Source organism: Raphanus sativus, chromosome 6 (genome assembly GCF_000801105.2).
Source record: "Raphanus sativus cultivar WK10039 chromosome 6, ASM80110v3, whole genome shotgun sequence".
In the NCBI taxonomy this organism is placed as follows: domain Eukaryota; kingdom Viridiplantae; phylum Streptophyta; class Magnoliopsida; order Brassicales; family Brassicaceae; genus Raphanus; species Raphanus sativus.
Window position 1 is genome coordinate 49,963,944 of NC_079516.1, and position 20,467 is coordinate 49,984,410.

The 20,467-nt window shown below is 36.6% G+C and overlaps 3 protein-coding genes and 1 pseudogene across 3 annotated transcripts; 2 read left to right on the forward strand and 2 right to left on the reverse strand.

The window, feature by feature from the left end:
* Nucleotides 1-682: 682 nt before the first annotated feature.
* Nucleotides 683-3,587, forward strand: LOC108808774 (E3 ubiquitin-protein ligase APD1-like; annotated as a pseudogene).
* A 3,475-nt stretch (nucleotides 3,588-7,062) lies between these two features.
* On the forward strand, nucleotides 7,063-8,719 carry LOC108809008 (trihelix transcription factor GT-3b). Its single transcript, XM_018581130.2, has 2 exons — nucleotides 7,063-7,563; nucleotides 7,791-8,719. Exons 1-2 carry the CDS (start codon nucleotides 7,264-7,266, stop codon nucleotides 8,373-8,375), a joined length of 885 nt encoding a protein of 294 aa, XP_018436632.2. The 5' UTR covers nucleotides 7,063-7,263; the 3' UTR covers nucleotides 8,376-8,719.
* Nucleotides 8,720-9,984: 1,265 nt separating this feature from the next.
* LOC108813328 (AMP deaminase) lies at nucleotides 9,985-14,905 on the reverse strand. Its single transcript, XM_018585858.2, has 20 exons — nucleotides 14,427-14,905; nucleotides 14,047-14,231; nucleotides 13,799-13,964; nucleotides 13,338-13,516; nucleotides 13,202-13,253; nucleotides 13,000-13,127; nucleotides 12,746-12,925; nucleotides 12,593-12,660; nucleotides 12,345-12,487; nucleotides 12,177-12,238; nucleotides 11,965-12,078; nucleotides 11,727-11,867; nucleotides 11,473-11,625; nucleotides 11,338-11,391; nucleotides 11,145-11,255; nucleotides 10,892-11,065; nucleotides 10,711-10,791; nucleotides 10,517-10,615; nucleotides 10,348-10,443; nucleotides 9,985-10,261 (listed from the first exon to the last, which is right to left on the reverse strand). Exons 1-19 carry the CDS (start codon nucleotides 14,803-14,805, stop codon nucleotides 10,375-10,377), a joined length of 2,538 nt encoding a protein of 845 aa, XP_018441360.1. The 5' UTR covers nucleotides 14,806-14,905; the 3' UTR covers nucleotides 9,985-10,261; nucleotides 10,348-10,374.
* A 960-nt stretch (nucleotides 14,906-15,865) lies between these two features.
* On the reverse strand, nucleotides 15,866-18,908 carry LOC108806857 (ammonium transporter 2). Its single transcript, XM_018579062.2, has 5 exons — nucleotides 18,378-18,908; nucleotides 17,975-18,298; nucleotides 16,979-17,264; nucleotides 16,647-16,750; nucleotides 15,866-16,458 (listed from the first exon to the last, which is right to left on the reverse strand). The coding sequence occupies exons 1-5, from the start codon at nucleotides 18,687-18,689 to the stop codon at nucleotides 16,015-16,017; spliced, it is 1,470 nt and encodes a 489-aa protein (XP_018434564.1). The 5' UTR covers nucleotides 18,690-18,908; the 3' UTR covers nucleotides 15,866-16,014.
* Between the last annotated feature and the right edge of the window lie 1,559 nt (nucleotides 18,909-20,467).

Genomic DNA, 20,467 nt, shown 5'->3' on the forward strand with positions numbered 1-20,467 from the left:
CCGTATACACATTTAATAAAGATTAGTAGTCAAACATAAAATATTTTCTTTCTTTTTGGCAACTCAATACAACTAATTAAACTTCCGACGAAGGACAACTTAGGAATTTCATTTTTAAAAATACACTCTCCTTAAACCAAAATGGTTAAAGTCTAAAGGCTTCTACACCCAGGTCTAGGGTTCAACTCCCATACTATGCAATTTATTGCAGATTTTCTCAAATCCAGGTTTCAAATCCCGGAGAAAGCGCGATTTATTAGGCAACTTTACAGATTATGGAAAGAAAGATTACAGGCAACTATGCGATTATGGAAGGAAGGATTACAAGAGATCTTCAATATGATGCAAGTAAATTTGGTCAGACATGGATCTTCATAGGACGGCTCAGATGATGCAGTTAGGCGTAGATTTTCATAAGACAGGTAGTATTGTCGGTTGTCGAATCGTCTATGTAATGTTCCTAATAATTGTAATATCATAATAAATCAGCGTTATAAAAAAAAAACCAAAACATAACCCACAATTGACAGCAAAGCATATGTAAGATACTATCTTAACAAAATTACGAGAACACCCTCTACTGTTCAAGACTCGCTGGTATACACTTTTCAAATAGTCTAACCGTTACATTAATTAACTTGCTAACTCTCTTCATATACTCACGTCCTCACAGATTCTCAGATTCCTCCTTTATATTACTAGGGCGTCCATCAATCTTATCATCATCATCTCTTCACCTCATTTCTCTGCTTTCTCTGTCTCTTTAGATTAGTTGAGATGGATTCTCGGTTTGTGCGTGGGTGGGCTCCGTTATCTGACGCCGAATACAAATTTTCATTCGTGTTTGTGGTTCTCTTTTTCTGGCTTTGGGGTTTGTTTTGATCTTAATAAATAAAACGATTTTTGATTTTTTTTTTTTGGTTTTAGCATACTGAAAATCTCTTCCTATGTGATTTGTTTGAATCTGTGTTTGTGAATCAGTGGAGATGGCTATGCTTCTGCCTGTTAACCGACCAACAAATGTCTGTATTGGACCTAACTCTTCCATCCTTGTTGAACCAAACTCCATCTTTGTCAAAAGCGTTAAGGTTGTTGTCTGGTTACATCTTTTTGTGTTCCTTCATGTGTTCGTGCTAATTAATATATTGAGACATGTTTTTTTTCTTTTTTATGTTAGGTGGAAAAGTTGGATGGTTTTGAATCTGGTCTTGAGCTATTTGGGTTCTACACAACTCCTCGCGTTGATGTAGCGAATTGGTCTGAATCTCGTGTGATGTCTCCCTCACAAAGATCATACAAGGTAGGTTTGAGATTCCTTATGATTGTTGTGGCTATTTGAAAATGTTGTTGTTATTGATAATTAAAGTAGTTAATATTTAATCAGACAATTTATTGAATCTGGTTTCACTTCTCTCAGGGATGGCCATACTATCTGAACAGAGGAGCTTCGTTGAATATTTCATATAATGTTAAACCTGAAGGCTGTTCAGTTCGGCTTGTGGTCGAAAAAGGTTGGTTAAATTATGTTTGTGTTCTTGCTTGTCTTTCTTCTATGGTTTGCATGTTGGTTTGATATTTGTCATTAAGGTTGTGATTGATAGAGTACAAATACCCTAAAGCTCTTCTATAACTTTCCTAAACATACTCCAAAACGTAAAGCAAAACCTAACTGAGAAAGATGTCTTAATCGTGATTTAATGTTAGTTGTTTGTTTAAAACTGTTGCCTTTTTAGGGATGTCAACTAATTGTTTCAATGATCTCGTTTTCACAGAGATGGCTTCTCACTGGTTACTGGAGAAACCTCTATTTTTTCTGACCCCTCCCCTGATTCAACCTCAATTTTTTCTGACCCCTCCCCCATTGAATCTGATTCAAGGTTAGTCAACTAGGAGATCCAACTTAAGTGCATTGTTTACACTGGTTAATGGTTATTCAGGAGTTAAGAAAATTTCTGTTACAGGGAGTGGTGTGATTCAAGTGAACATAATTGATCCTGAAAGTTATCATCTTAATGTGGCCAACCCGAACTTGAAGGACGTAGAGGTAATAATTACTTTGGTTTCTGTTGTGTTTCTTGCACATGTCTACTTCTTCTTTTTTTTTCTGAACTTGAGATGGTATTTGTTCAGGTGGAACTGGATATTGATGTGAGGGCTGTAGTGTATGATACCAAGGAACCACCATTCTAACTTCAGCAACAGCGCGTGCGCATTCAATACAATGCCTTTTGTTGGAACTTCTATTGTTTTAACTTCACCATCACATAGACAGGTATGTATTCGCACTCACCAACAAATTTATATTTTAATATTATTCTCTTGTCTCAGATGAATGAATCATCATCCCTCACTGTCTCCGAGTTCAGGGAGCATTAACTGAAGAACAAGAATGGTCCATCAGAATCTCATATCAAGCTAGATGGACTTCATATGCCATTGTCACAGGTAAACATTTCATTTATTATCTGAGCCATTGTAAACTAATTCTTTTTGGTATCAATTACATGTAGCATTTGTGAATATACAGGTCTCTTGATTTGCTTCATCATACTAGCCTTAAAACTAAATGAATGGTTACTGCGTACTGGGGAAGAGAAATATGTAATGGATGACGATTCATCGACTATTAGTCTACTTGTAAACAAAGATGACGATGTTTCAAGCATGTGTTCCTGGATTGAGTCTTTTGCAGCATATGATGCTGATCGTGAAGACTCTAGTGGCAACGAAAGTGAAGGAAGTTATGGAACTAGAACTCGCTGTGCCATTTGTTTTGATGCTCGCCGAGATTGTTTTTTCCTCCCATGTGGTCATTGTGCCACTTGTTATCAGTGCGGAACCAAGTAAGTTGTTATCCGTTGAAACTAGTTTGATAATATACAACTGTCTTGTTGAATAGTCTTATCTGGTGTTGAGATTGATCTAAAGTATCTAACATTAGGATGGCTATTATGTCTACAGGATAACAGAAGCTGTTGCGAATTGTCCAATATGTAGAAAGAAGATAAAGAAAGTGAAAAAAATCTATACCGTCTAAAATATATATGAATCAATGTATGATGAAAATATAAAAGCGTTAACAATAATGAAAATATAATTGAAGTATTGACAGATCTCTTTTTTTTCTCTGCATTATCTCGTTGTCTCTTGACTACCATCTTTGTGATAACACCATTGTTTGAACTTTTAAGTTAGCCCCTAGCTTTGTAGTGAAGTTATTCATCCACTTTTGAAGAGACAACCACAACATAATCATATATTCAATGCAAAAATCTCGTTCCCTCTCTACACAGTCACATACCTCTCTTTAATACAGTTTTGATCTTCATTTCCTTCTCCCCTTATCAAGTTAGCATAGCATCTTCATATTTAGCGCATGAATGTTTTTTTTTTCTCTTGTCTCTGTTTCTTCCCCAGGAGCATTTGTTCTCCTCTATGATTATTGAAGCTTCAGACCAGTTTGACGTTTGTGGTTAGCTCTTGCTGCGTGAAACTACCAAAAGATGATAAGTCTTTTATAGCACCTAAAAACAGAAGATCATAGCACCGGTTTGAACATTCTGATTCTGGTGTTGTTTAACATAACCTTGTGACTCTAAAATTGTGTTACAAAATTATTTGGTGTATATTAGTTTATCTCAATTCATTTTATTTCTCCAACTACAATTATTCATCTATTTTTTTCTTCCATTTTTTGTTCCTAAGATATTCTTTACAACAAAATAATTTGAGTGGTTACTCAACATAGGATATGTATTCCACATCAACACATCAGGGCTAATCTATACATTTACACAGATAGAAAAAAAAAATCGTGGTCAAAGTTTCCATAATCCTAACCGTGTTTTTCCTGTCTACATTTAACTCTACCATAAACAATGAACTCTTTCATCCACAACCTTTTGATGCAATTACTTTGAATCTTTCTCTCAATCAGATTATGAGATGAGAGCGAGACTGTGAAGGCCCGATAAATTAAAATTTCTGTCTGTGCCCAAACCTTGCTTCGCATTGCATGGAACTATAAGAAAAAATCGACACATTTCAAATCATCGATTAGATTTCAAAAGGCATAATTGGGTTCTCCTACTACCCTACAAATACAGCTTTGTGGTTGATAGCAGTTACTATAGTATTATAATTTTAATATTTTTATAATTAAATAAATTTTAAATATTATTAATTTATTATTTAAAAGCTATTTTATTTGGTAGTTTATCAGTTATAAAAGTTCTGTAAAGACATCAATTTCTGATCGTTGTACCAATCATATAAATCTCTATAAAACATTAAAACCGTAATCATCCGCATTCACAAATGCATTTGTAAACTTTCTCAAACGTACCCAAAACCACTGCCATTACACTAGTGGTCCTAAATCATTGTGCGACACACTTTATCAAGGTAAAATATTCCAATTATCCTTTAACTATATCCAGTTTATTTAGAATTCAATTTTATTATTAAAAGAAAAAAATATAATATTTATTTTCATCTACTACATCTGGACAATCTCTATAAGCAGTTATAATATTAACAATACGATGATTACATGAATACAAAATTGTTTTGAAGATTTCCAAAACCCCATTAACCAAAATATAAAATCCCAATGTAACTCAAAATTATTTATATAAAAAATTAATAATAGGAATTTAAAGACGAATAGTCTAGCATGAAGTATCAGGAATCAACCGTCTTTAATCGTTCACATGGATGAATATGTTTTTCGTTGATGACAAAAAAAGGGAATTAGTAATAGGATGCATAACACATAATTAAAAAATATCTATATTGAAGGGTGAAAGAGCTTTCATGTGTTTAGGAATCGTGTTTTTTGATAAAAAAAAATTATATCTTCCACAAATTGAATCCGAAAACTCTAGGGAAGGGAAAGATATCTCCCACAAGTTGAAACCAAAAACACTAGAAAAGAGGAGTAAAATGTGCGGCCACTAGACTAAGTGTGTTATATATTTTTGGAATCATGTTTAACAAAACGTTTTGCAATTTTTTTTGTTTCATAATTTCATATGATTTAGGAAAATAGATACTAGTTTGGGTAATCAGGTAACAATGTCAAAATATGTATAGTTTCGAATCAACCTATATAAGAATATTATTTTATTAGATGTAAAAAAAGAATATTATTTTATTCCACTAAAACTGTAAATACCAAAAGGTGGACAATACGTCCATAAATTTTGATCTACTCCATCATTTTTGATCCAATCTGAAAAATATAGATACCTAAAATTGTATGAATCAAATTAAATAGTAATATCAAATATCTTTTAAAAAGAAAACAAAGAACATTTCAAATATGATATCCCTATATATACATATAAAAATAACTATATATTACATAATATTTTTATTTTAAAAAGTTTCATTATTTTATCCACAAAATTAATTATTTAGTTTTATATTTTATTAAAATTAAATTTTATCTATATTCAAAATATTATTATTTTCATTATACTTTTTTAATTTTAAAATTCCATTTTTAGTTTTGATGTTATAAATTGAATCGAAAAATTAATTAAAACTATAGAATATATATTACAGAAATTTGTAGATAGATATATCATCAATTCAAAAGCCATTAGAGTAATTATTTTATTTAATAATTAATTAAATATTAAAAATCCTTATATAAATTAAGTTTTTTATTTTAATAAAATATATTTTTATGTAAAAGAAACTTGAAAACATTCATATTTGCATAAAATAGGTACAATATTTATATTTAACTTTAAAATATTATGGTGAAAAATATTATTGGATAGCATAATGTAAAACCTTTTTATATAATGATAATTATTTTTAAATTTATGGGTAATTATATATTAAAAATCTAGTCTAATTATTTGTTGAGGATAATAAAAAATTTAAAAGCTATAGCTTTAGCGTGATAGAGAAAAAACTATTTTACAAATAATAGTATAATTTTTTTGAATTATTTGCTATTTTTTTAGAAATTATCACAATGAATAATTTTGATTGTCATAAAAAACAATTCTTAAAAAATAGTTGATTCATTCTATTCTATGTGATATTAATATTTAAATAGAATCGGTTTAATATTATTATACCAAATATAGTATAAACATATATATTAGATTTTAATATTACTAAATTAATTATAATATAGATTTAGCTGTAATATTATCGTTATAATTTTTTTATTTATTCTAAAAGGGTGATAAATTATTAGCTAAACTACTAAAATATTTATTAAAATTAATAATCGAATATAAATCTCACTAAACATAAATTATCAGGAACATGAGCAAATTAGGCAAAACTAAACAGACCGTATATAATAAAGCTTCAAAATTTGGATATCCTGCGACCATCCCTAGTAAATAAAGAGACTTGGGGGTGAAGCTAAGGCTACGACCGGTCGCCGACAATTAAGAACCACACAATAATACAAAAGTATACTTGACCGAAGGCTCTCGCATGATGAAACGTCAACGCAATACGATCGTCACACTAAGAAGATTGTAACATGACCAATGAAAAGCACTCAATGGTTTAAACCGAAAAATAGCCCAATCAAAATTTAAATTTTAAACGGAAAATCTAAGTATTTATCAAAACTGGATTTTTTAAAATTATCTCAACACGGAGAAAGAGAATGGTTATAACTCTATTTCAAATACATTTGATTGATTATAATTGACACGAAAAATATTTGATTGATTATATCTCGACTGTCGAATCTAGAATAGTATTTGTCAAACCTAAAAGTGATTATTACATCATGAGAAGAAAACGATAGAAATATCCACATCCCTGAATTTTATCACAAGTCAAGTTGTTAATAGATTATATACTTTTATTAGAGGCTAATCCTTTTTCCATAGGCCATTAGAATAAATAGAGTACTAAGATCAAATAACGACACATTTACCGAAAGCTTTTTCTTTAATATTTTTGTCAAAAGAAAAACAGAAAAAAGTAAATAATATTTGAAAAATTCCAACAAAAGGAAAAAAAAGTAAACGCGTAGACAGATGGCGACATGAGAAAGAGAGAGTGGAGAAGAAGAAAAGAATTACGATCAAAGAAATAAGACATCTTTCTCTAGACGTTTTCACATTACAAACTCAAAGCAAAAAAAAAAAAGAAGATTGTATTTTTCATTTTCGATCTAAAAAGTGAAAGCCTCTCGAAATCTAACCTTTGCTTTAGTCTTTAGAGATCGTTTGGTGATTCTTGTTTCTCTTTTAGTTATTTTCTTGATTAGTTCTTGATATGGATCAGCAACAGCTTCACCAGCTTCAGTACCTCAACAAACATCATCACCAACTTCATCCTCAATCTCAAACCCCCGAGCTAGCTTCTCCGGCTACAGGGGATAGGTTTCCACAGTGGAGCCTAGAAGAGACAAAGGAGTTGATAGCCATAAGAGGAGAGCTGGATCAAACTTTCATGGAGACAAAGCGGAACAAGCTTCTATGGGAAGTTGTCTCTAACAAGATGAGAGACAAAAGCTTTCTTCGTAGTCCTGAACAGTGCAAGTGCAAGTGGAAGAACCTCGTCACTCGCTTTAAGGTCGACCCCAACTTAACCCTCTCTCTCACTCTTTCTTTTCATATTGTGGATGTTATTTATATTTAATTATGTAGTGTGTTATTACTTGGAGGTCATGCATGAAACTATGCTAATATGCAAAATGAATATACATGTTACAAGAAATTAGTATTCTCCCTAGTTTGAGATTATTTAAGTAGATTAGTTTATACATGCATGTTATCTCACTGGTCATGTGTATCATCCAGGGATGTGAGACAATGGATGAAGAGATAGCAAGACAACAATTCCCTTTTTATGATGATATGCAAATTATATTTGCAAGTAGAATGCAAAGAATGCTATGGGCCGAATCCGAGGGAGGAGGAGGAGGGGGAACAAGCGGCGCGACGAGAAAGAGAAGTCATTCGGAGCAGTTTTCTTCGGATGAAGAAGAAGAGAACGTGAATGAAGAACTAGTAGATATCAGCAACGAACCCAAAACCCTAAACCCGAAAAAGAACATTGCAAAGAAGCGAAAAGGCGGTATAAGTAATAGTAGTGGTGGTGCTAATAATAGTGTAAGAGAGGTTTTAGATGAGTTTATGAGACATCAGATGAGAATGGAGAACGAATGGAGAGAAAGATGGGAGGCGAGGGAGAAGGAGAGAGCAGAGAAAGAAGAAGAGTGGAGAAGAAAGATGGAGGAGCTTGAGAAGGAGAGGATGACAATGGAGCGGATGTGGAGGGATAGAGAGGAGCAAAGGAGGTCGAGGGAAGAGATGAGGGCAGAGAAGAGGGATTCACTTATCAATGCATTGCTTGCTAAGCTTACTAGAGATGGTTCGCTTTAGCTCTAATGTTTTTTTTAACGTAAGTTAAGTTGGTCTTTCTATGCATGCTTGAAGTGTAGGTTTAGTTATTTGGTGGGAATAGTTAGTATATTCATGAGAAAACTCAATACTCATATATTGAGATTTTAGTGGGACTTTAGGAATATATTAACCCCACATTCTTTTTCTCCATGGTACTACTGATTCTGGTTAATCTATTGGGCCATGTTATTTGCATGCCATTTAATCTCAATGTGATAATGGTTTTCCAAGTCGGTCACCGACCTTGGTTCATGATAAATTTTGAATGGTATATGTTCAGTAGTTTGTAATCAATTAATATTATTAAAAAATATTTAATTATATTTGGCATTTATTTTTCAAAGAAATTTTAGGATGCTGAATTTTGCTGATCTGGTAGAGAAGAAGTGGCAGACATAGTTATTTCTCCCACGTCTGGATTCGAAATTTTCAAACAATTTTTTTGTTTCTTTTATTTTTGATATCAACATGGTAACTAGTTACATGCAATCATATCTTCCTGGCCCATAAGAATATCAAAAATTATAAGCATAGCAGTGTATAATGATTTATGCATAAATAAAAGAAGGTTCACGCGTTTAGCTTTGGCCTTTAGGTGAATGAATGAGAGAATCGTGTATCGTTTCATTGAAACTTGAAAGGGACAAAACAAGACATACTGTCACTGACATTGACCTTTTTGTTGGCAAAGCAAATGCCACAACTTGGCTCCTTCAGACTCTAGGTCGGTCCTCAAACTCCATTTTCGATTGAGTTGGTTGTAATTTATACTTACACCCTTTATTAGCGATTTCTATTTAATATATAGTTATGTGTACACTCTCTTGAACATTCATACGTCAAGCAAGATCATGCAACTAGCTTGACGGCTACTAAGACGTTTCACCCATACGATCAAATCTTAGTATATTAAAAGTCAAAACTAATGTTCAAAAAATCACTAGGAACTATTTAGACGATTTATATGGGATTATTAATTAGGCGAATGGCGCTATATCGATATTTGAACGCCTGCACCAATTTCCAAAAAAAAAAAAACTGTTGACAAATCATTTTGTTCAAGTCGCACCAATTTTTTTTTAAAAATCATTTTGAGAAGATCATTTTGTTTCAAGTCAAAATTGACCATTAGGGCCCTGTTCGTTTGCTGGTCGCTAGCGTCAGCGACCAATTTCAGCAACCAAACGTTGTTCGTTTACTGTTCGCGGGTTTAGCGACCGATCGTAACGACCAAACGCTAGCAATCAGCGATTAAAAATTTTGGACGCTAGAAATTCTAACGGTGGGATCAAAATCGTGCGATCAAAATTTTTTTTTAAAAAAAAATGGTCGCTGGGATTAAACGCGCGACCTCCAAACGAACACTATCAGCGACATTAAGTCGGAGTCGCTGACTCTGGTCGCTGACGCTAGCAACCAGCAAACGAACAGGGCCTAGGCAGACGTTTAGGTGCCACATTGTCTCCTCTTTTATTTAATCAAACCCAAAATGCATAAGAAAGTCACATTGCCTCCTTGTTATAGGTGATGAAACATACCCAAAATCTAACCAGCATTAAATCTTCTTAGTAGCACCTATAAATCTGTCTTAATCAAAACTCAACTAGAATTAAATGATAGTATAACTCTTATGGTCTCTTTATATATAGATATATAGAGAGAGAAACAGTTCTCAATGTCGTTTGCAGCTCTTTTAAGTCCGCCCTAGAAAAAAAAAGGATTACGATTCATAGAAACAATAGAATTGGCAGCAGCCTTCATAAGGGCACAACAACATAGCCACTCTCACTTTATTTATTACCCTATCTACTTCCTGCATCGTATACTTCTGAAGACGTCTCCCTTGGTGTATAAATCCCCTTCCCCTGAATTTCAATCACCGAGAGACACACACATAAGAACATGTTGCAACACAAGTGTTTAAAAGATCATTAAGATAAAAGATTCATACACGTTGCCATTTCTCATTTCTTTTTTCTTACGGAACAACTTCATCTGAGATAACAGCCTTTCCCAAATAAACCTGTTGCATCTCCTCTTTCCAGATCTGCATCAACTTCATAATTCAATTTGTTTTCCAACAAAAAAAGGTGTAATCTGTGTAGAGATATCAAAGTTACCGTGTCACGGAACTCCACCCTTATGTGAGGTACATTTGTTTTGTGAATGTCGTTTCCATCAGGTCCTCTTTTGTAGTAGTCTTTTCCAATCCAGTGCGACTATAAAAACATGCCAAAGAGTCAGAATCAACCAGCAGACCAGAACAGAGACAAGTACATGATGCTACAGTCTATGTGTGCGATAAATCAAGTACCTTCAGGGCATGTGAGAAACCTGACTGGTACACTGAGTTACGAGCTATCTCGCACAGGTCACACGAACTCAGCTTCCACACCTGAAATTCAAGTTATTATCTTTAAGTCAATACATCAAGGACTTATACATCAAAAGATGATTTAAAATTTCATTTGTCTACGATGTGTGACATGACTTACCGAGGCAGCAATGCTGTACTCTTCCACGAGAGGTTCTTTAGTTAAGTGAATCTGAAGGGGATCATCCGTGGACAGGGAAACATTGAGGCCTCTTAAGAAAAACACAGGAAACGGGTTTCGGTGATAATCAAGAAACAGAGAGTTGTTGCTCAGTGGAGACATGGCCAGACCAATCTGTCAAAAAATAAATGTCCAGTAAGACCATACACAACAATTATACATGTGTAACACAAGCAGGGCAGTCTATGCAAACCTGGGCGAGGTAGTAGAGATACTGAAGCACAGGAGACTTTCGTAGATTGATTCCGTGAGCGATGCTATGACATGTGAGAAATGTAGCAGCCAAGTGGTCAATGTCACCAGCCTGAAATTTTATAGACATCTTGAACATCCGTTGAACTGAAAGAGAAAACAGTATGTAAAGCACAAAGGAAGAAGTACAATACCTCCCCAGAATGTGGCCGTAGTGTGATGGTTGTCATGCCCTTAGACTCCCGAAGCTGAAAAAAGCCAAGTTACTTTTGTGTTACAAAGTTTTGAAATTATAATGTTAGTTGCAGCAGAGAGACCAGGAATGGTACCTTGTTTAGCACATAGAGGTTAGCGTAACAGTAGTAGACATAGTAGGAGAATGCAGGATTAAAGGCGTTAGTCCATTGAGCTGGAGTGGGCATGTGTTTTGTGGGACGTCTCTCAGGTTTGCTTTCATCATCTACCAAATCAAATCCAACAACCTGATATACCACCAAACGAAGAAACCAGCAATCAATCAAACAAAACACAGAAACAGCAACTAACTTTTTTAATAGTTTCTGAAAGATATATAGATGCTAACCTGCTTCAAAAAAACATGGAGCTGGGGATGCGAATCGGGATCTACCGTGGCTTCAAACAGAGGAATGAATATATTGTCAAGGATATTCTGGAACGATGTCACGATACCCATGTCCTTGTAAATGTTGTAGAGGCGTGGAAGCTAGTGAGCAGACAGACATAAAACGAGAGGTAGTCAGTTAGCAGTCATGTGACAAAAAAGAGAGACGCATAAGCATATTATTAAAAAGAAAGCAAACCTGAATTAACCAGACAACGTTCTCACTGTATAGATCGTTGTTCACAATCCAACTAGCCAGTTGGTCCCACTCACTCATTTTTCTGCCGTATATAGATATTCTGTATTCAGCCATCTGCAGTGTGGAAAGTCACCTCATCAGGTTCTTATTAATTATCATTCATTTGATTGTAACAGTGTTCTTTCTGTTATACATCTGCAAGTCGATTTTACCTGATATTTGCTAGCTTCAAGGTCGGAGAAAACTTGTTTCGTTATCTCACCAAGAAAACGACCTGAATCCAAAAAGAAAAAAAAAGAGAGATTTCAAAACTGCATACCTGACGCATCAACTGAACTAAAAAAAATGGTGCTAAGAGGGACAAAAGATAATTTAATTACCTTGAATGAGATTATCCTGTTTAAGGAAAATTTCCCTCAGCCTACTTTGACCACATGGATTGTACTTGAGGTTGAACTTGTCAAAGCGATGAAAGGTGCTCTTATCAGCGTGAACATCCAAGAGATCAACGTTAAGATCATATCTGTGAAAAGGAGGAGAAAATGTTCATTTCTTCAGTGTAACAGTGGCTCCTCAGAGGTAATTATTGACTTGTAATAATTATCAATATTGGTGAAATGTAAATTACCCAGTCAGATCCAGGCTCTCAAAAACTTCTTTCAATGTCAGATATGTTCCATCCCTGAATATGACAACCTGCATAGAGCAAAAAGGTTATCATACCTGCGTACCGTTGAATCTTATACTCTCCTAAAAATAATATGGTTCCCCAATAGTTTACCTCATCAGGTTCTTTCCTGAGCTTCGACTTGATAAACCTTAAGAGATGTTTCTGGTTCATGCAAGCTGAGTGATGAACATGAGTGTCGACTTTCCTAACATTGTAAAAATCACGATGGGGTGCGCTTTTTTGAGCGAGGAACTCTTTATCCGCATTAAGCATCAAATGGAGATTAAATTTCTGAAACACAAGAGAAAAACACATGATGTTAACTTGATTATTGAGATTAATTCTACTATAACTGAAACGCTTACCTGTTCAAGGAGCACTAGTCGACGGTGGCACAAAGTCCTCATGTTTCCAGCAGCTATGACTTTGAGTACATGATGCAAGTCGGTGAAAAACGCTGTGGCATCAGCTACAGGGAAGAGCTCTTCTTTTACTGAGGATAACAAAACAGAACACATTGTCATTTTCATTGGCAAAAAGAGAAGGAATGTAACCAGATCAACTTACCATCTTTATTTGGAAACACATGGACTACTCCATCTTGCATCTCAAAGTAATGCTGCAGAAACAAAAAACTAGAGAAGTTAAATACATAAAATGCATAGCGAAGTTCCATGAAAGAACAAAGGAGAAGAAAGCTCACATCAGACTTTCCCTGAGGATAGTGTGCAAATGGCTCTAAGTTAGGCTTTGGGGTACTAGGATCAGATATGACTTCTTTTTCCCACGGCGCAACTGTTTCTTGGAAGACATATCTCTTCCGCAATTCAAGACATTCTTGCAGACATTTGTAGGCTTCAACCTCATCTGACGTCGGCACCTCTGAACAAATCATGTGTAAAAAAAAATCTCAATTAAGAAATGGACTGAACAAAATGCTTCAAGGTATAATTTTTAGTCTATGGTTTAGAGATTCAAAGGCGCAGCTTCTAAAGCTTTAACTAACCCCATTATTATCTCACTCAAGGCTATAGTGAATACCTGTTGTAGTGCCACTTAACTGATTGCCACTACCAAATATTTTAAACTAGTGGGACTTACGAATTAAACATGTAATGATTTGTGATAACAGGAAAAAAAAAAGAAACAAGTAATCATTCTTACCAAGAGGAACATTAAGACGGACAAAGGTCTCCTGCTCAGGCTCTTTACGAAGAATATCAGCAGCAATAGGATCAGGCTGAACTCCATGTAGGTCACCAGACACACTGTGTGAACGAATCATGCTTGAAGCAGCCATAGATATTTGCTCTTCAGTTGCATCCGCAGGCTGCAAAGTAAGTAAGTAAGTAAGTAAGCCTTTTGCTTTGCTCATTCAATACAAAACCAATGATTGAATAAGAAACACTCACCAAGTCTCCATTCGCTTGCAAGTAAGAAGCATCCAAACCAGCAGTATCAGTCATATTATCATCATCATCTGATTCTCCCATACTCTCAAAGGCACTAGCACTAGCAACGGGAGACTTGGGAGAGATTGGTCTGACAAAGCTTCCAGTTTTCCTTATACTATTAGTCCCATGTACAGACGATCTCCCTGTAAACATCATTACAAACCCTCAGAACACTGAAAACCACACTAACCCACATAAAAAGTTTGGATCTTTCTCAATCCACGTCACTCAGAGAACCAAAAGACACTAGACCCAGAAATAAAAATAGGATCTTTTTCCGACAAATCACACTAAAACTCTAATATGAACAATCCAATCCAGGACAAGTTTCTCAATACCTTCAGATGGAGTATGAAGCCTAGGCAAGCCAGGAGGGATCTCATCGACATAAACATGGCCGTTAGTACGCCCTCCTCCTGCTTCACCGCCGCCGCCGCCATCGGTGGCGGCTCCTCCGGTGAAGGGAGTTGCATCTGGGAGAGAAGCGGGGCTTAGTCCTTTCCTTCTGACTTGGCTCCGCCGCCTCGAAAGGCTCTGGCTTTGATGCTGCGGAGAGTCTCCTCCTTCGGTAGTGGTGTTGTTGTTGTTGTCTTTCTTCTCCCTACCACGCTCGAGGACGAGATTCAGGGCCTTGAAGTGCATGAAGAACCCTGAAACAGCAACGAAGGAGGCTCCGAAGAGAGCCGCAAGGGCAAGTTGGTAAATATTCGGTTCCATGGTGAAACCAGACAGAATCTCTGTTTGTGTTTATGTGTTCAGGTCAGAGTCAGTAAGCCACGAGTTTGGTTTGAGTGGCGATGGGATATGAAGAAGAGAGAAAAGGTTTTTCGTGTTTTAGATATTTATAGGCCCATCCTGTGTAAACCACGCCACTTGCAGGCCTTTTTGTTCTTGCAAAGTAAAACCTTTTTTAGGGTGAATAATTTAATTTAATTTAAATAAAAAGTAAGTGGTGACACATAAGAACAACTCTAGGACAAAAATTTCAATTATTTCATTAGTGTTCAATTATTTCATACACTAAACTTTTTCATGATAAAGTTTAACGTAGATACATCACCCCTGCTCCTAAGGAGAATTATGATTTAAGAGTTTCATGTGAAGTTCGTTCTAATCCAGAGAGGGATTGAATTTAACACAATAACAGTGACGTATTAGTCAAAAGTTTATGAGAGGATTAAGGTTTAAGACTCACATCATCACATGTCAAAGAGTCAAAAAAGCTATGAACAAAGGAAAGGTTTAACACTATCATCTATAAAGTAAACAACTAGGTTATTACATTTTTTTTTCCTGGCCAAATCATTGTCATCCAACCTAAGATTTGGCTACCCATGATAAAACTTTTTTTATTTAAGCCATACATTGACGTCATATTTTGTTAAAGAGTTTATTCCATGGCATATTGGGAGTATTCTTTTTTGGCACCCAATCAAAAGATACTATAGAATTAGAAAGTTCTTGTGTGTGTTTTCTACATGTTTTGTAGCTTTGCTTTTTATTCATCTTGGTTTCAATGGCTCCCTTGTACGCATCTTTTTAGACCACTATCACAAGAATGTGTTTGGTTAAGTCCCCAAAAGACCAATTAATTTCAATAATCCAAACTATATATGAGAACTATTTAAATAAACCGGTAGTTCTATTTTAACATGTCCTCCATTAGGATAAAAAGTTATTTGGCAAATATAACAAGTCTTATTGGCACAAAGAAAAATTTAAGAAAATATGTTCATTACTAAAAAATCCCAAGCTAAATCACTATTGCCACGCATCATTTTAAAAAAAAATTAGAAATGGTTTTTAGCTGCAGTTACATTTGAAAAAAATGAAGAAGTTATACATATACAGAACACAACTCTTTCGTGTCCCACACCAAATGAAAAAGAAGAGAGACACAAAAATGCAAGCAGATAAAGAGACTTTTTATAAAACAATAGTGACACCTCTAGCACCATGAACATAAGAAGGATGAGCAGCTTCTTGATCTCTCTCAAACTCTTGCATCTGCGTTTCATGCCTCGTGGCATCGAACTTCTCTCCATCGCCCCAAAGAGCATAAGCTTCTTCTCCATGAGCAGCATCGTCTCCAATCCCAAGCTCTTCCTCAGCCATTCTCAACGGTATGAACATCTTTATAGCAAGGAGTATGAGAGTCGTCGACACTACATTCCAGACAGTAATGAAAGCAGCTCCGACCAACTGTTTCAGAAACTGTTTACCGCCATTGCCGCCGTAGAAAGCTCCGTTGGTGTTTGGAACAGGAAGTAACAAGACGCACAGATCAGGATGTGCAAATAAGCCTGTCAGTAAGCCACCTAGTACTCCAGCTACTGCGTGTGTGTAGAATACCGCTAATGTATCATCTACCTGTTTATTTGACCAACCAAAATAAACAATTATTTATAAAGCATACCTCAAATTCATACTATTATATGGTAAGAACTATTATCTAGTTCTTTTTCAAAAAAAAAAAGAACTATTATCTAGTTTATACTACACAAACACAGTCGTATATAGAAAAAAAATTTATGCTTGTAAGGGTGAAGATAATTTACTTGTTGGAGGAGAATGGATTTCTTGTGAAGGATCATCATAGAGGCCCATGGAATTGATCCTGAGAATATTCCAATTATTATGGCCGCCCATGTTTGGATCAACCCTGCATTACATTTTGTCTGTTAGTATATTCACCATGCAATGTTTTTCTGTTTGATTGTAACACAAGAGTCACCAACCAAACAGACACACACGTATCACTAGTATCTCTTATCCCAATTTTTTGTTACTATCTTTGTGTAACCAATATTACCCAATGTTATTTCTCACATATGTTATTTTAATCAATAACAAACTAGATACTATTAAGCTGATGTTAGAAGACTGGGACCTGCTCCGGGAGTGACGCCGGCGAGGCCAGTAACCATGCCTTGAATGGCTCCTATAACTGAAGGTTTACCAAAGAAAATAACATCGAGGCAGGTCCATACGAGGAGGCTTGTGGCGGCAGAGAGGTTGGTATTGAGCACCGCGATTGAGGAGGTTAAGTTGGCGGCATAAGGAGCCCCGCCGTTAAAACCGGACCATCCCATCCATAGAAGCCCAGCTCCGGCAAGCATTAGGAGAACATTGTTCGGTGGAAATCTCTCTCTGTCAGCCTGAGGTCGGGGTCCCACCTACAACATGTGTCACACATATCGAATTTAATTCAGTCTACGTTATATTCAACTCAATATAAATTATTCAGCATGGTAGTAATATTGTCATGGTACGAGTACGACTCTTCTCGCCTATTGTTTGCTGACGAATGTTCTTTTTCTTTTGCATAGTTTTATTTGTATATTATGTAGACTGTTAATTACTTTTTGTTAGTGTGCCGATCAATCATTAAACTGATCTATAAATTAACTAAGGACCTTGAAATTTGAATACGTGATCATCTTGTAAGAGGAAGCAAAACACGACTTGGTAAACTATGACAAGTCCACATCAAAATATACTTATTAGAAAATTCCCGAGTCTATGACCATGTCGTCTACCGTAAATTTAGTTAAATCCAATATTTTCAACAACTATCGATATACAAATATCTTGTTCTTCAATGTACCGTTTTTCCAACCCACTATTTTTAATTTAATTCTATTAATAAAATAAAGAAAATAAAATAATATCCCAGGATTTTAATTCCAACATGATTCGAAACTAAATAAACTAACCAAAAACCTTCCAGTGAATACTCAATGGTAAAGACACAAAAAGAAATAGGTCCGAAATTATGTTGGTCACGAGTGGAAAGAAATATTTAAGACAAATGTACGAGAAAATTTAATGTAATCTTGAAAGAAAAAACATAAAACTGAAGACATTAAATTTTCTTGAAACGTACCCAGTAAGCGGCGACGAAGCCGGCAACACCGGAGGAGAGATGAATAACATATCCGCCGGAGTAATCAATGACACCCCAATGGTACAGAAACCCACCGCCCCATAGACTATAAGCTCCGACAGTGTAGCTAAATATCAACCACAATGGCACAAAAGCCATCCACGCTTTGATATTCATCCTCCCCAACACAGACCCTGCCACAAGTATCGTCGTTATCGCCGCAAAAGTAAACTGAAAATAAACCAAAGTCGCCATCGGAAAATACGGCATCGTCGCTTCTTTCTCCGTCGTACCGTTCCCAAACTTCCTAATAGTTTCTGGAATCTACAAAAAAAAAAAAACAAGAGTCAACCAAAGGCATTTTCTTACAGAACACTTTGTGGACATAAACTAGTTTCAAGACCTTGGCTTGTCCTTTGAGGTATCCTTGGTCGAAGGCGGGACCACCTCTACCCCAGAAAGGCACAAGCTCATCTCCGAAAGCCATTTTGTAACAGAGGAGGACCCAGCAGAGGAGAACGGCGGCAAATGCGTAAAGAGCCATAAAAGCGGAGTTCACGGCCCATTTCTTCTTGACGATGGAAGCGTAGAGGATGACGAGACCTGGCATGCTCTGGAGACCGACCAGAGTCGCCGACGTAAGCTGCCACGCGTTGTCTCCTTTGTTGAGCCAATCAGGAACCCCCGGTAAGCTCGCATCGTAAGCGCCGGCCATGTCACTCTATCTCTGTCTCTTTACAGGAGTCAATGATCCTGATGACTTTTGATTTTCTTGGGAGGTTTCAAATGTTTATAGTGAAATGGTAAAGAGCATAAGATGGTAGGTATATGAACCTTTAGTTATAATAATGTGTGTAAACTAGACAAGTCACACAAGTGGGGTTTCGTGATTTGTTGTACAGTTTGAAGGAGAAAAGTCTTCGAAGATCGATGGATGTGTTTCTCATTCCTCAGTTTTAGAATCTTGATATTCTTCTTTCTTTATCTACGCGTACTGAAACTATAAAGTTACCAGACAAAATAGATGTGGACCATGTGTTGTGGACTTGATATTTATCTAATTCGTTACTATTATAAGATTTTGAATGAGTTAGCAGAAAGCACGTTCTCCTCGACATGGAAATAGGTTTGGAGAGAGGGTCAGCACGAAGCAGACGCGTAACCCCCCTCCACCTGCGAACATCCCTAGGAACACACAAGAGAACTCTAAGTCAGTTTGGAAGGTAAAGGAATCAAATGGAAGAGATGCTCTGATGATTTCACCTCCTTACGCAAAGACTAGAGAGCAATCAACCAGGCTTTCACAAAGGGGAAAGGACCTATTCCCTCAACAAAGCCCAGGAGACTGGAGGCAGCGAAACATGTCAACTGCGGAGATAGAACCAGACAACTCCAAGTCGGTCCAAAATCTTGGAGCTCCTGCTGCACCCGTTATGACAATACAACAAGATGAAGTCAATGAACAAAGAGCACTAGCAAAGGAGGCAATAATGGAAGAGTTACATGAGGTTACAAGACAGTACCTAAGCTGCCCTGATCCGGTAGAAGCGGCGGCCCGAAAACAAAGAGTCCATTTCAGCGACACTAATGGACTGTTGGAGAGAACAGCTGAAACAATCTTAGCGGCCACGACAAAGCTTCCAGCCACACCGCGTCAGCTGCAACTGTCTGATAGTAACCCTGTCACACCTCCTCCTATCAATGACTACCCCTATGACTATGGGCTCCTGCCAACAATTCCAACATTACCAGTGGATGACACCTCCCCACTTGGTGGAGCTGAGGAAAGAGGTGGGACCTCGGTGTCAATTGGAGATCCTCCTCGTATGCAACAAAATCTAGCTATAGCAGAGAGAGGAGGACGAAAGATGAGATCAATCATAATCAGCCCTGACGCTGATCGGTCTCAAACTGAAAAGGCTAACACAGAACAAGAAGCACAAAATGTACCTGAGGGAGAGGAGACGTTGCAGGCATTCCAAGACAAGATAAAGAAACGCCTGAAAAACCCTGCAAAACAAAGATCCCCTCGAGTCAGTCCGAATATCCTGCGTGGAGCAAGCTCAAAAAAGAGAAATCTCTCACAGATTCAAAACTCACCAGGAAGAAGAGTTGGGCATTCAGAGAGTGGGCCGTCAAGGAAGAAGCCAATGCTGAGGAAAGCGGGTAATGAGGATACGGATGCACCACAAGGCAGGAGCAACCCCCCCATTCATCTCATCCCAGCTACTACAAGGAGGAAGGCGGATTTTCGCCTTCTTCCACACCAGGCTCCTTAGCTATTCTCAGCTGGAACTGTTGTGGGCTGGGGAACCCCATAACAGTCCAGCGTCTCAGAGGGATCCAGAAGAAGAACGATCCCGATATAGTCTTCCTCATGGAGACCAAAAACCCCACAGAGATGGTGATTAAAGAACTTCACTGGCTTCAGACTAATAATCACTTTGCGGTTCCACCGCACTCCCCAGGAGGAGGAGGTCTCTTTCTATCCTG

Bases quoted from the DNA above. Each gene is read 5' to 3' on its own strand.
- LOC108809008 (XM_018581130.2), top strand. From the start codon at position 7,264: ATGGATCAGCAACAGCTTCACCAGCTTCAGTACCTCAACAAACATCAT. The intron at 7,564-7,790 runs GTCGACCCCAAC...TGTATCATCCAG, and splicing joins ACCTCGTCACTCGCTTTAAG to GGATGTGAGACAATGGATGA.
- LOC108813328 (XM_018585858.2), bottom strand. From the start codon at position 14,805: ATGGAACCGAATATTTACCAACTTGCCCTTGCGGCTCTCTTCGGAGCC. The intron at 14,232-14,426 runs GTATTGAGAAAC...TGATGTTTACAG, and splicing joins GCTTCATACTCCATCTGAAG to GGAGATCGTCTGTACATGGG. The intron at 11,868-11,964 runs GTTTGCTTTCTT...TCTGCTCACTAG, and splicing joins ACGTTGTCTGGTTAATTCAG to CTTCCACGCCTCTACAACAT.
- LOC108806857 (XM_018579062.2), bottom strand. From the start codon at position 18,689: ATGGCCGGCGCTTACGATGCGAGCTTACCGGGGGTTCCTGATTGGCTC. The intron at 18,299-18,377 runs GTCTTGAAACTA...TTTTTTTTGTAG, and splicing joins ACCTCAAAGGACAAGCCAAG to ATTCCAGAAACTATTAGGAA. The intron at 17,265-17,974 runs GTACGTTTCAAG...CACATGTTGTAG, and splicing joins GCTTCGTCGCCGCTTACTGG to GTGGGACCCCGACCTCAGGC.